Source organism: Esox lucius, chromosome 6 (assembly GCF_011004845.1).
Source record: "Esox lucius isolate fEsoLuc1 chromosome 6, fEsoLuc1.pri, whole genome shotgun sequence".
Classification (NCBI taxonomy): Eukaryota; Metazoa; Chordata; class Actinopteri; order Esociformes; family Esocidae; genus Esox; species Esox lucius.
Window position 1 is genome coordinate 8,857,737 of NC_047574.1, and position 14,801 is coordinate 8,872,537.

Genomic DNA, 14,801 nt, shown 5'->3' on the forward strand with positions numbered 1-14,801 from the left:
GCCAAATCATCAAACTGCTTGTTGTCTGCAGCAGATATGATGTCCATTTAGGGTCAAATATTTAGGACTGCACCCATGTCCATTTCTTAACCCTGAGGGCACTGCAGAGAGGACACTGTGGGACTCAAGATGGAAGGTTAAGTTTATTGACAAGGTATTAAAAGACTAGACAGAGTGACAAGAGTGATCTCAGAAAAAAGGCGTCCAAATCTTCAAGCCTGGCTAGTTTAAAGGGTTCAAATCATGCAACTCTTCTCTTCCTCTTCTGCACATTGTTCACCATCATGCATTTAAAGAAACAGATGTTTGAAGGTCTCTGGTGGGCATGGGCACTACTGGCGGCAAAGAAATGTTTGTAAAATTCTGCCAAACTGTGTTAACGTAGCAAGTTTATCAAGGAAATTGGTTGCTCACCTCCCATGCTTACATACAGCCAAATAATACAATGTTTACATGAACTATTTACTTTACACACGAATACACACAAAGGGGGAAAAAACCCCACATGAAATAGGTTTTTCAAATAAGGACTAACAGTAACAATTTTATTTGATAGTTAACTATCAAATAAAATATTCACCTACAATAACTATCAAATAAAATATGTATTTACAATATAGTAATTTAGCTTAAAATCTGGGTATACGGTAAATCAAGAAATAAAATCTTCACCCCCTTGTTAAACCATTGTTCTACATGGGATCAATTACTTTTCAAATGAACAAGGAAATAAACTCTAAACACTATATTTACCAGCAACTCTTCAGTGGTGATTATCTTTTTTAAGCTGATTCATTTTCTGTAATCATAGGACTTGAACATAAAAAATACAGCTTAACACATTCAGGTGACAAAAATGCCTTATGGAAGACATGTAAATGTTTAAGATTATTTGTTTTAAATAGAGTATATACCATAAACAACATTTAAAATGTAACTTTTTCTAAACAAAATAGAGGCTTTAAAATGTCCTAGTTTCATACACTTATTGTAAGAGCTTAAACATTTTGGTTTTCCAAGTTATGGTTTGATCCTTGTACCTCTTTATGGGAGAAAAGACAGTAAAAGAGGCAGGGCCGAGGCGTTTCAGATATCTGTAGCTGATTAAAGTAAACCTATGCTTGTCATAGTTCTTAGTCCCCCAGCAAATGTTCTACTAAGGACTAGGAAGCTGTTCCACTAAAAGATCTTGGAACATGGAGGAGCTCAAATTCAGAGGACGGAAAAGAGAAGGGAGACACAGGTGAGTTTCAATCACTTCAATAGACCGAAAATAATAACATTTGGTTAATGTGGGAATCTTGGGATTTACCGGAAAATTATCCTGAAAATATTTTATACTGTAGGAAAATCAAAAATCACAACACAAATGTTATTGCTCCACTGAAATTATATACTAAATAGAAGTTCCACATCTGTCATGATGCTATGTAAAATTACAGATTTACCATTTTTATGAGACACCATAAAGCAAAGTTTAATTCCTTCCCGAGTGTTTCTTATCATCTATCTCTTTTTTGTTCTTACAATACTGAGCTATCCTTGTCAATGTGTTAGATGTCATTAGGAGCCGCAATTATTTAAATATAAATCTACAAAAGGTTGATTTTGATGACAATAGACATTAGTTCAATACTGACACTGTATTTGGAAAGGAAGCTTGCCAATGAGACATAATAACGATACTATATGTTAAATTATTACATTACTATAAGAATAGAAAATAATTGAATAGTAGAAAGTAATGTATTCTGTTTTTATTTGTTGATAACTGGTTCTCAGTCTGTTTTGTTAACTGTATCTGATCATATTTCACTGGAGTACCATGTGCATCTGATCATAATGCTTATAATTAAGCCCATGTCATGGATCTTTCAACTAGCCCCTATGGATAGGACACATTGAGAGCCACAGATCTATAGCATTAACTATCTATTCAGATACAGTGTTTGAGAAAAGATCAACATTTGGTTCACTCTTCAAATCAAGTTCAGTAAGCCTGGTGGGTACGGCACTCATCCAACTTCCTCATACAAAAAGGTTGTATAAGAAATTGCTTGTTGAATGGATAAAGGTCATAAAATAACGTTATCACCTGGGTTGGGTGCTAGTGAGAAGTGACGCTAACGTCATAGCGATCTCGAAGCTCATCTGGGGTAGACAGTCCCAATTCCAATCTGGACAGTGGAGGGTCATACATGTATTTTCTGTAGCCAGCTTAATTACTCCCATATTTTGTGAGTATAGGGGAGAGTGAATGTAGATTAAGACCCGACAGCAAGTCACATAAACAAGGATTTTCCGAACGTATGTGGTTAATTCATGAGTTATTACAATTAAAGGTATACCATTAGGTCTTTGGTAGTAACCGTGTGTGGATATATAGCCGTAGATTGTAGCCCATCGTCCCTCGATTCCGAAGATACCACTTTTGTTGTCATGGCACACTTTTGTAAACACCATTGAATTAATAAAAAAAAGATATTTTGGAAAAACAAAAAAATATCAAAATTATTGATTGATACATTGAAAAGTGTGGATTGTAGTTCACCTTCACCTGATCAAGAACCCGTACTTTTCGTTGTCCTAAATTAGTTGGTTTTGACGGGCAAATCTGAATGTCCACTGGATGTCCATTATAAAACGAACTTTCGCTCTATCCCGTCTTATCACTGGACACATCTTCACGTTAGATAGGCCTACACTTCACACTTTCACAAGCTGCACTTTATAAACGTCTCGTGTCAACGGTTAAGAAACTGGTAATGTAGACCCTCTTTAAATGAATCCATCGCAGTTGTGTTCAATCGCAGGGATACTTGGGATCCATTCCAGTTGAATCCCATTGGCGCTGAGAAAGAGGAGAAGAGAAGATGCTTCGTGTTGTTCCAGCACCTTGTGGCAGGTTTCGTAGGGATCATGGTCCTTTCCAGTGCCGTCATCAGCAAGGTGAGCCATTATGAGTCTTTGGTGCCCTGAATGTGACCACTACTTGATCAACACAATCAAGCATATTAACCATATAGTCATGTGTCACTGTAAATATAATCCACTCCATATCACTCATGTTATTGCAAATCTGCAATAATGGATAGTTTCCATATGGGGTGGTGAGGTTTCTGGTCACACAAATATGTAGTTGCTTTGGCAATTTTTGTACTTTTGAATTAATGAGTGGTACCCATTTATATTTGGAGCTTAAAAATGCTTCCAAAATGTAGTTGTGCCGATTTGAACCCAAAACATAAGCTTGTGTTTATTTTTGTAAACCAAATCTCTATAATCCAACACAATATAATCTCAAAACATGGTATTATGTGTCCATGGCTCTGCCTGTGAATGTGAGTGGTTACATTTCTCGGGTCCCCATCTCTCAGCTAGTTCTCTTATTGTTTCTAACTGCCGTTTGCCACGTACCTCTACTTCCTATTATCTACACTTCCATTAACAGAAGTGATCCCGATTTTAGCCTTTGGTACCCTTTCTCGTACCCCTTCTGCTGCTACTGTCATCTCATCTCCATGGACACGGGGGAAGCAAGGTCATTTATGACACGACTGTTCCTTAAACACTCTCCTGTCTGCTTTTCCCTCTAACATGCACATGGTAGACATTCTCCTAGCTAAGTCCAAACACTATGAAAGAAATATTCTCACCACTATGCAAATCAGAGATTAAATTATTCAATCTGCTAATCTTTGATTGTATACAGTAATAGTAAGGGTCTGATATCAGTTGTTTTTACATCCAATTGTCAGGGCTCTCTGCTCGTCCTGATTACGCTCGCAAGCCCCACATCGACCAGGACCCCTAAGGAAAGACAGTACTACATGCTGTTGCTGATGTTTTCTCTGGTGGTGCCCAACCTCCTTGTGTTCCTTAAGTCATTGTGGAAATGTGCCTTCAAGACTTTTGTCCCGCCGAACCTGAAGACCATGGGAATTGTGAGTTGACCCTGTGAAATAACACGTAGTACAATTTGTCTGTACGTCAAACTGCCCCTGAAATTGCTTGCTACCCATTCACATTGGAATCTGTGTCTTTCAGGTGTGTTTGATTGAATGCCTGGTGTCTCTGGGGACCTCGGTTCTGGTACTGGTAGTAATGCCCCAGTTTGACGTGCTCACCAACCTGTTCATCTCTGGGGGAGTCTGCATCCTTTCCTCTGTTCTACAGATAGTATTTCGCCTGCAAAGGGAGAACTGGAAGATCATCTTTCCCATTTGTTCCCTTATGCTTATCCTGACCGGCTACTTTCTGCTGGGGGCAGACTATTATGTTAGGGTAACCTCTTATGTCTCAAACCAGGGAGTGGACTGTTACTGGTATGTCGGCATTGCGGTTCTATCCTCCTTTCTGGTTTCTCTGACCTGGTGGGAAAACCCAGTGCAGGCGAGCAACAACATGCAAGAGATGCTGACAGAGCTGGAGAACTTCAGAGACTTTGTGTTTGTGATATCCAGTCTCCTGAGGGTAGTAGTCATTGGTGCTGTGTACCTTGTCTATCATAAATTGATAAAGAATAACATTGTATGGTCAGATTTCAGTTTCACTCCCAAGGCCGACGATGACCCATATATGACCGCAAGGCTCAATGAGACCCTCGAAATTGGTCTCATCGTCCTTTTCTTACAAGCCTTTTTCTCTGCTGCGTGCCATTGGTTTGGCGTGGTGGCTTGTAAGATCCACTCCGTGCGAATGAGCTTCGCCTTCCCTGTCTGTTTCACCGGACCCGCCGTTCTCATTCTCGGCATGATTCTTTTCGTGACGCAGTCGCAAGAATTCGTCGGGACTGACAGAACGTCGATCATAGGCTTCTGCTCAAGCTTAGCTGAACTGAGCTCCAGGAACGACAGCGCGGTCGTGATACTGGAGATCACCAAGAGCATCTGCAGGACTTCTCTGAACAGCCATTACTGGACCTGGCCTTTCAGCTTACTTGCACTGGAAGGTGCTTGCATGTGGCTGGGCCTCATCACCTGCACCTACTATGTGTGGAACTTCAAGGTTCAGCGGATTGAACGCACAACTGAGCTGTTTGTGCGACGCCTCTATGAGTCTGCCTTCATTGACCTGTCTCTTCTTCTGAACACCAGGATGAAGATTGTGCGAACAAGGAACAATGAGAGGCAAGATACTGCTATTTACTTTAAAGTCAACATTGATCTGTTCAAAATCTGTTCACTAACTGTTTTGTTACAACAGCTTGTTGTACTTCCTGTACTTCCTGACATTACTGTAACTCTGATCACTGAAACACACCCTGACATTATTGTAATTTTGATCAGTGAAATACTCCCTGACATTATTGTAATTCTGATCAGTGAAATACCTCTTGACATTACTGTAACTGTGATCACTGAAATACTCCCTGACATTAGCGTAACCTGACAATGCTGACAATTGCCCTGTGAATTCCACCATAATTAGAAACAAATCTCTCTGCGTCCCTCCAAACATGTTCTTTTACTATGCATCTTTTGTTCTACAGTTGTGCTGTTGATGACGTGGAGAATTGTGTAATTTACCTCTGTGCAACAATGTGGCATGAGACCTACGACGAGATGCTAAAGATCCTGACATCCATGTTCAGGTAAATCAGAGGCCTCCTGTTATAATCCCAAGTAATTTTGCATTGTAGTCATTTAGTAGCCTCTATTATCCAGAGAGACCGTTAATGCCTCGATTTTTAGATACCGTAGCTAGTTGGGAGAACCACGCAACTCAGTAGTAGCACACACAACTCTCAAGTTAACACATTGGGCAAAACTGGTTGTGATAACAAAATAAATAAATTGTGCAATAGTGATTAGGCAAAGCATTGTGGAAACACCATCAAATGTTCATGTGAAGATGTTTGTAACGGCAGTGTCATGTTTCACACAAACAGCATCTGCATCTGAAGCATTGTGCGTCATGTGACAAGGCCAATGAATTAGAGTGTTTGCAGAGGGTGATACCAAATAACATGTCTTGGTGTCAGGTTGGACCGGTACCGAGGTGACCCAAAAGAGGAGCACAAAGATGTGTTTGACTTTGAGTGCCACATATTTGTAGACGACGCATTCATGATCGAAAAGGCAACGGGCAAAAAGTTCATCAATGAATATGTGACCGATCTCATTCACGTAGTCATAGAGGTGTACAGGTAAGTGGACAGTCTCTTCTTTTTTCAACTTTTTTCTTCCCCACATCATTAAAAAACATCTTACGTTAAATAGACGAGCGCAGGCAAATTCATAAATTGCCACAGTGATTCAATAAGGGGAATATTTCAGGGTATTCACTAATAAGGAGCCAGATGACGTGTCCATTATCGAGACTCCGTATGGTGGCCGATTATTGTTCGTGATGCCCGAGGGAAACATGCTGTCTATCCACCTCAAAGACAAACAGCTGATCCGGAACAAGAAGAGATGGTCCCAGGTGGGTGAGATGATTATCCTTATGACTGCATTCTCCCTATTTAACCCACTTTAACCTACGTTCTTTAAACACACTTTTCGGACATTCCTTGAGTTTTCTTCATTTATATCTACCTTACATGTAGAGTATGTACACGTATATATTTTTCTGATTTGCGTTCTGGTTTTCAAATGGACACCCTTTCAAGAAAATGGCCGTGTTACAGGTTGGCATTTCTTTCAGATCATGTACCTGTATTATCTACTCGGGTGGAAAGGATACATTGTCAAGAATCCTCAGAAGATAACGGTAACGTTCAAGGCTTAACTCCATGATACTCTCACATCCCGCAAAAAACAGCCCATCAATAAATATAAATGTATCATCAGAGAGCAATTGTTCTTGCCTAAATAACGTATTTCTTTCCGCCTCTCCATCTTCCACAGAGACAGAACAACCCGTGCTGTGCCAGTCTCATATCACTGGACGGCGAGAGTTTCCTGCTGCCGCAGTATGACAACGACAGTAAGAGGAAACACATCTCAGACGACAACACCTACATCATGGCCCTGGATGGGGACACAGACTTCCATCCCTCAGCCCTGATCCTGCTCGTGGATCGACTGCGGAAGTACGACAATGTGGGCGCCGCGTGCGGACGAATCCACCCGACAGGAATGGGTGTGTAAAGCTCATCCCACACCGAAGGGTTAGGTGCTCCACTCACCTCGCCCTGTCCGGTTATAACCCCTGATAGCTGAGAGCTACATTGTCCCTCATTACCATCCGGTTAATTGTCTTGCTGCTGAATCACAACGAGGGGACTTAAAGGCGTTGTATTCCATTTTAGGACCAATGGTGTGGTATCAGAAATTTGAGTATGCCGTTGGTCACTGGCTCCAGAAAACAGCAGAGCACGTGTTTGGCTCAGTCCTCTGCAGCCCGGGCTGCTTCAGCTTGTTCAGAGGGTCGGCTCTGATGGACGACAACGTGCTCAAGAGATACACCACCACTGCAACCCATGCATCAGAATATGTCCAGTATGATCAAGGTGACCACTCACTTATTACATTTTGGTCATTTAGCGACTTCCAGTTAGGACTGCTAGGTGGAGCAACCACACAACCCGGAAGTACAAAGTACACCTTACTGAAGTACCACTTGCTGAAGTACACCTAACTGAAGTAACATTTACTGAAGTACACCTCACTCAATTATTCTGAGCACAGAAGGGTCATAGGTCAGGGCTGTGATCAATGAGGGCACCATCCAATGAATGTACTGATGCATAAATCCTCAAATCTAGTTCTGTGTGATTTGGGAAACAACAAGACAATAAGGGGCAGCAGCATAGCCTGGTGGCCAAGAGTGTTATGCCAGTGAACAAAAGGGTAATGGTTCTAATCCCTGAGCAAGAAAAGGTCAAAAACACGGTGCTCTGTTCCCAAGCCAGTCAGTTAACCCTAATTACTCCCAGGTCATTGCCGTACAACAATGTGCACACTTACGTGGTGAATCAACTGTTAAGAATTGCCTGACTGACTCTTCCCGCTGGCCAGGTGAGGACCGCTGGCTGTGCACCCTCCTCCTACAGCAGGGCTGGCGGGTGGAGTACAACGCCGCGTCGGACGCCTACACCAACTCCCCTCAGGAGTTCAAAGAGTTCTACAACCAGAGGCGCCGCTGGGGGCCGTCCACTCTGGCCAACACCCTGGACCTCCTGCACAGCGGCAATGAGACGGTCAAAAGGAACGCCTCCATCTCCAGGCTCTACATCTTCTACCAAATATTCACCGTCGGATCCTCCATTCTTGGCCCTGCCTCCGTGTCTCTGATGATAGCTGGTGGGCACCGATCTGACTTGCTGCTTTTCTGTTTTGTACTGTAAATGAACACTGCTTTTTCTTTATCAATGCTGATTAAACGACATAAAGTAACTAGAGCTACTGATACAGTAGATGTTATAGTTTATCCATGAAAGGTGGAATCTGTGTTAGAGGAAACCGAATGACTGATCAGTCTTTTCATTTTGTTGTCTGAATAAAGAAGAGAGGAGTGGTAAAAATAAATTGCAATACATATTTTACCATTCTGTTAGTCCAGAGAAACATTTACTTGTCAGTTTATCTAATAAAATATTACAGCTTTATGTCAAGTTAAGCATTTCTAAATGCCAACACGTTCAAAAGCTCAAAGTGAGCAGGCTGCTGTGTGGAAGAGATTTTATATTTTAACTTCACACATTCAACGGCACAGAATGAATGGAAATACATTGTACTGTATAACCATAGTTTGTCTAACCATTAGTAATATCACCATGATGGACGTGGGTTGAAAACAATTTTTATTTTATTTTTTAAGATCCTTTTTCGTAGGTTTATACAGTATATCAGGAAGTATTCAACCTTTTTCTGTTTTCCTCTTTAGGTGCTATCCAGTTCGTGTTCGGAATTGAAGGAACTCTGTCGATCATCATATCAGTAATCCCACCAACTTTCTACATGTTAATTTGCTTTTGGGCAAAGCCAAACATCCAGATAACCATTGCAGCCATTATGAGTGTGTTGTACGCCTTCCTGATGTTAGCATCATTCTTCGCCATCATTGGTAAGCTTTGGCAATAACCTTTCACGTAACCATTCACTCAACTTCCCATAAGTTGTTTCTGGAAAGACGTGGCAAACTCTGATCCTGTAAGGGGTGGAGGCAAAGTAGATTGTAGATGTACAAGGTAGATTATATAGCCTGACCCATCAATATAATTATTTATCTGTTAACCTGTCATCATCAGACAACCACAGGGAGACTTGGTTGAACGGTCTCCCCTGGTTGAACCACAGGGAGACTTGGTTGAACGGTCTCCCCTGGTTGAACCACAGGGAGACTTGGTTGATCTGTCTCCCCTGGTTGAACCACAGGGAGACTTGGTTGAACGGTCTCCCCTGGTTGAACCACAGGGAGACTTGGTTGAACTGTCTCCCCTGGTTGAACCACAGGGAGACTTGGTTGAACGGTCTCCCCTGGTTGAACCACAGGGAGACTTGGTCCCAACTAAACTTTTTGACACATTACTTAATTTGCTTACATGACTGATGGTGTGTCAGACTGTTACATGTGATGTCCTGCATTCCACAGGTGACATGGCTAAGCAGGGAACTTTCATCACCCCAACTGGCCTGTTCCTGGTGTCCATGTCTACCATGTACCTGGTGACCGCCATTCTTCATCCCCAGGAGTTCAGCATGATCATCTACGGTCTCATGTACTTCATCTGTATCCCCAGTGGCTACCTCCTGCTTACAATCTACTCCCTGGTCAACATGCACATTGTCACATGGGGCACTCGAGAGACAAACAAGGAAAAAGAAGAGAAGAAGTCCCAGAACGTCCTCTGTGATCGCAATTGCCAGATTTGCTGTTGGGATATGAAACTACAAGTCACCCAAGAGACGGACAACCTGATGCTCCAGCAACTCCAGCAGGCTGTCAATCCAAACGCGGAAGTCACTGAGCCAGTGGTTCATGAACCGATACCCAATACCAAGGAACTCAAAAGCAATAAACCAAAAAAGAAAAAGAACACACTTCCCGAGACTTCAGATTGCAAAAGAGACACAAAAGACAGCGACTCCGAATCTAATACAAGGCATGTACAAAGCATTTCACTAAGGCCCAAAGGATCTAGGTTATATAATACATATTTAGAGTACAGCCTAAAAAAAGATAGCATATAAAGTGCTGTACCTGCTGTAACTGGTTTCTTCTTGTTTACAGCTTTGAAGATAGTGATCACAGCATTCCAAAAAAGGAGAGTGCTTACTCAAGCATTGAAGATGACAATGATGATGATAATCTACTTTATGAGGGTTCACTTTATAGCGGCTTTACTGAGGAAGAAAGAGAAGAAATCCCTGAAAGTGGTAAATGTTTCAGGACTTAAGTCTGAATTTCTGAAGTTTTCTATCAATTTGCTAACCTGTGTTTTGTTAACCCATTTTCAAGTAAAAGTACTTTATCTACAGTATTCCCTAGGTATTAATTAAGGGAATTAATTAATACCTAAGGAAATAAAACTGGAGCTACACCTACCAATAAAATACATTTCTGTGTTAATCTATTATTATTTTCAATTTAAGTAGCACTAGCAATTACAAGGTACGTGTCGGTTAAAAAGTAGCAGAAAGTACTCATTGATTTCTTCTTATTTAAAATACCACGGAAAGATTCTGTAAATTATAGTGCAAAGTGTCGACCCTCATCCCTACAAAATGTGCTTTTAATATATAGACTGGGTCCAGCCTGTCAAGCAAGAGTTCCTGAAGAAATTGACTTACGCGAACATGAAAAGGAACCTTCAGGAGCAGATACGCTACACCTTGAGGAACAAGAACCAGGAGGACGTGTGTGAGGAGCTGGTTATGATGCTAACGGACACAGTACATGGAGAGCTGAAGGACAAAGTGGGTCCAGAGGATGTGCTGGGCGACAGCCAGCTAGAAGAGCTGCAATATGCCCTTAACGAGGCCGCCAGGAGGATCCTGAAAACCAACCGGATGGAGAGACTGGAGAGGAGGGTCAAAAGGGCGATCGAAAAGACCCTCATTGCTCCACAGGTGGAGAAAATGTCTGAGGTAATACTTGAATACCACGTGATATTCAGACTGGTTGTTATTACTGTATCGCCTGGTGTCCTACCAATGTGGTCCCATAAATGATCTCCAAATACTTGACCTCGGTTGTACTTCAGCAATAAGTAGACTTAGCGCATCTTATTTACACATTTTTAATACAATATCAATAACCAACACTGTTGAGCAGCAAGTTCACTGTTGTCAAAGTAGAGACTATTGCCTATGAATGCACCTACAGTAACTGGCGTTTCGTTTGGCAGGATGAACAGGACTTCTGGAAGAAACTTCTTGAGCGATACCTAGCACCTATTGTTGATGACAAAGCCCATAAAGAGGAGGTGACAAGGGAACTGAAATCACTGCGGAACAAGGTGGGCATTGCATTTATTTGCTGATTGTTGCTTGTTAGGGGATTTAGGCTGTATACGCACTTTTTGACAAACGTTGATGTAAAAAGGGCTTCATAAAATATATTTGATTAATTGGTTTAATGCATCCATCAACTATAGTTGCATGGCTTGTACAACGATAATCTTTGGTTTTTGCTGTTTTACAGGCAGTGTTTTTGTATTTCATTCTCAACGTTTTGTGGGTCGTGGCCACCTTCTTTTTACAAGCCATTGGAAATGATGTGATCAGCATTAAGATCGTGAAATACTGGCCAAACGGCACAGCATCAGGAGATTACTTGAAGGTGGAACCCGTCAGTCTCATGTTCCTCTTGTCATTTGCTGTCCTTCTGATCGTGCAGTTCCTGGCTATGCTTTACCACAGGTAGGCAAATATTATAACGGATATACTTTCTATAACCATTTACACAGTATTTGATTTAAAAGAAATTAAATACTATTACAATCTCACCACGTGTGTATGACTACAGCTGGAAATATGTTTCAAAGCAAGCACGAAAGGGTTCAGTCATCTCTTAAGTCCTGCCGATATCAACCTAAAAGTAGAAATTGCTATTCCTTTTCAGAGTGTACACTCTCATCCATGTGGTGTCATACAGAAGCACAGAAAAAGACTACATTCCTAGAGATGAGGTGCGTGGCATAACCGACTGTTTGGACTGATTATGTGTACTTGGTCGTCAGCTACCTCAGAGAATCAGTTTGTTTGCATAACTACACTGAACAAAATTACAAACGCAGCACTTTTGTTTTGGCCCCCATTTATCATGAGCTGAACTCAAAGATCTAAGACTTTCTCCATGTACACAAAAGGCCTATTTCTCTCAAATATTGTTCACAAATCTGTCTAAATCTGTGTTAGTGAGCTTTTCTCCTTTGCCGAGATAATCCATCCACCTCACAGGTGTGGCATATCAAGATGCTGATTAGACAGCATGATTATTGCACAGGTGTGCCTTAGGCTGGCCACAATAAAAGGCCACTCTAAAATGTGCAATTCCATCACACAGCACAATGCTACAGATGTCACAGGTTTTGAGGGAGCGTGCAATTGGCATGCTGACTGCAGGAATGTCCATCAGAGCTGTTGCCCATTAATTTAAAATGTTCATTTCTCTACCATAAGCCGTTTCCAAAGGCGTTTCAGAGAATTTGGCAGTACATCCAACTGGCCTCACAACCGCAGACCACGTGTAACCACACCAGCCCAGGACCTCCACATCCAGCATCTTCACCTCCAAGATCGTCTGAGACCAGCCCGGACAGCTGCTGCAACAATCGGTTTTCCGTAACCAAAGGATGTGTGCACAAACTGTCAGAAACCGTTTCAGGGAAGCTCATCTGCATGCTCGTCGTCCTCATCTGGGTCTCGACCTGACTGCAGTTCGTCGTCGTAACCGACTTGAGTGGGAAAATGCTCACATTCAATGGTGTCTGGCACTTTGGAGAGGTGTTCTCTTCACAGATGAATCCTGGTTTTCACTGTACAGGGCAGATGGCAGTATAGTGTAGTGTGGGTGAGCAATTTGCTGATGTCAACGTTGTGGATCAAGTGCCCCATGGTGGCGGTGGGGTTGTGGTAAGGGCAGGCGTGTGTTATGGACAATGAACACAGTTGCATTTTATTGTTGGCATTTTGAATGCACAGATACCGTGACGAGATCCTGAGCCCCATTGTTGTGCCATTCATCCACGACCATCATCTAATGTTGTAGCATGATAATGTACAGCTCCAGGTTGCAAGGATCTGTACACAATTCCTGGAAGCTAAAAACATCCCAGTTCTTGCATGGCCAGCAAACTCACCGGACATTGAGCATGTTTGGGATGCTCTGGATTGGCGTATACGACAGCGCGTTCCAGGTCCTGCCAATATCCAGCAACTTCGCACAGTCATTGAAGAGGAGTGGACCAACATCCACAGGCCACAATCAACAACCTGATCAACTCTATGCAAAGGAGATGTGTTGCACTGCGTGAGGCAAATGGTGGTCACACCAGATACTGACTGGTTTTCGGATCCCCCGGACCCCCCCCAATACATTTAAACTGCGCATTTTAGAGTGGCCTTTTATTATGGCCAGCCTAAGGCACACCTGTACAATAATGATATGCCAAACCTGTGAGGTGGATGGATTATCTCAGCAAAGGAGAAGTGCTCACTAACCCAGATTTAGACAGATTTGTGAACAAAATTTGAGAGGAATAGGCCTTTTGTTTACATAAAGTCTTAGTTCTTTGAGTTCAGCTCATGATAAATGGGGGCAAAAACAAAAGTATTACATTTACAATTCTGTTCAGTGTATGATGCAGATCTGTTGGTAAATATATTATTTACCAGACTCTTATTTGTGTGTGACCTAATATGTGTTATTCATCCATGTCTTTCTATCTCTCCACTGTTTGCGCAGGAGGATGAGGATGGGTTGACTCTTGAGAACCAGATTGCCAATGGCCTTGTGATCACCAGTGATGACTTGTAAAACTATCTTCCTGAAAGTTTCATCAAATCAAAGTCTGGCTTTGTGAAGTTCATTGCAACTTCATGCTATTTATGACAAACAGAATTCAGATCTGGCAGGAAAATGGTTATTATACTGGGGCCGTCTAATATGAAATGTTACTACTTGTATTACAGTGGACAAATTCTTCAGTTTTCAACTGAAAACAAATGTAATTTTATCGAATAACAGTAAGTCTTAGATCTATAAATATAATTATTGTAATTCAGCCATTTTGCATGTATTTAATGGGGAAACGGACAGCACATCGCATGGAAGGAAAAAACATTGGGCCAGTAACTGAAAGGTTGCTGGTCCAATTACCTGAGCTGAAATGGAAAAAGAAATATGTTTTGTCCTTGAGCAATACACTTAATCCTAACAGCTCCTGCACATTTATCTTTATGAGTGGTAATTCAATTAACAAAATGCCTAAAATGTAAACATACGTTATTATGATCAGAATCATTAAACACAGCCAGAGATCTTCACATACTGTACATACAGTATTTCTAGAGCAAGAATGGCCTCAATTTTTTAAGGGAAAAGGACTTTTACTAAATACACCGCTCCAAACCTACGCATCCGAGGAAAAGACATACAGGCTTCTTTTGTTGAAAAGACAGGTTTAGAGATTTTCCACTGACGGACAATGTAACACATATTGTGAACACGAAGACATTTTACTAGTATTTGTACCAAAATATTTATGATATTAAATGTGTGATGACCGCCTATGCTTGACTCAAAACTCAAAGGTAAACATCCGTAAAAGCGTTCAGTATTCTTTCTGTTGTCTTTCACCTAGGTCATTCAACCACTTTATGGATATCAGACTGTGTAAAATCAACAGG

General features: G+C 41.6%; 1 protein-coding gene across 1 annotated transcript; it reads left to right on the forward strand.

Annotated features, from left to right (window-relative positions):
- Positions 1-1,125: 1,125 nt before the first annotated feature.
- On the forward strand, positions 1,126-14,682 carry chs1 (chitin synthase 1). Its single transcript, XM_010888941.3, has 19 exons — positions 1,126-1,243; positions 2,814-2,949; positions 3,759-3,944; positions 4,048-5,129; positions 5,492-5,593; positions 5,984-6,148; positions 6,279-6,426; positions 6,649-6,714; positions 6,852-7,086; positions 7,256-7,456; positions 7,965-8,249; positions 8,833-9,012; positions 9,541-10,051; positions 10,180-10,325; positions 10,693-11,036; positions 11,297-11,407; positions 11,593-11,810; positions 12,013-12,079; positions 13,858-14,682. Exons 1-19 carry the CDS (start codon positions 1,197-1,199, stop codon positions 13,927-13,929), a joined length of 4,302 nt encoding a protein of 1,433 aa, XP_010887243.2. The 5' UTR covers positions 1,126-1,196; the 3' UTR covers positions 13,930-14,682.
- The last annotated feature ends 119 nt before the right edge of the window (positions 14,683-14,801 follow it).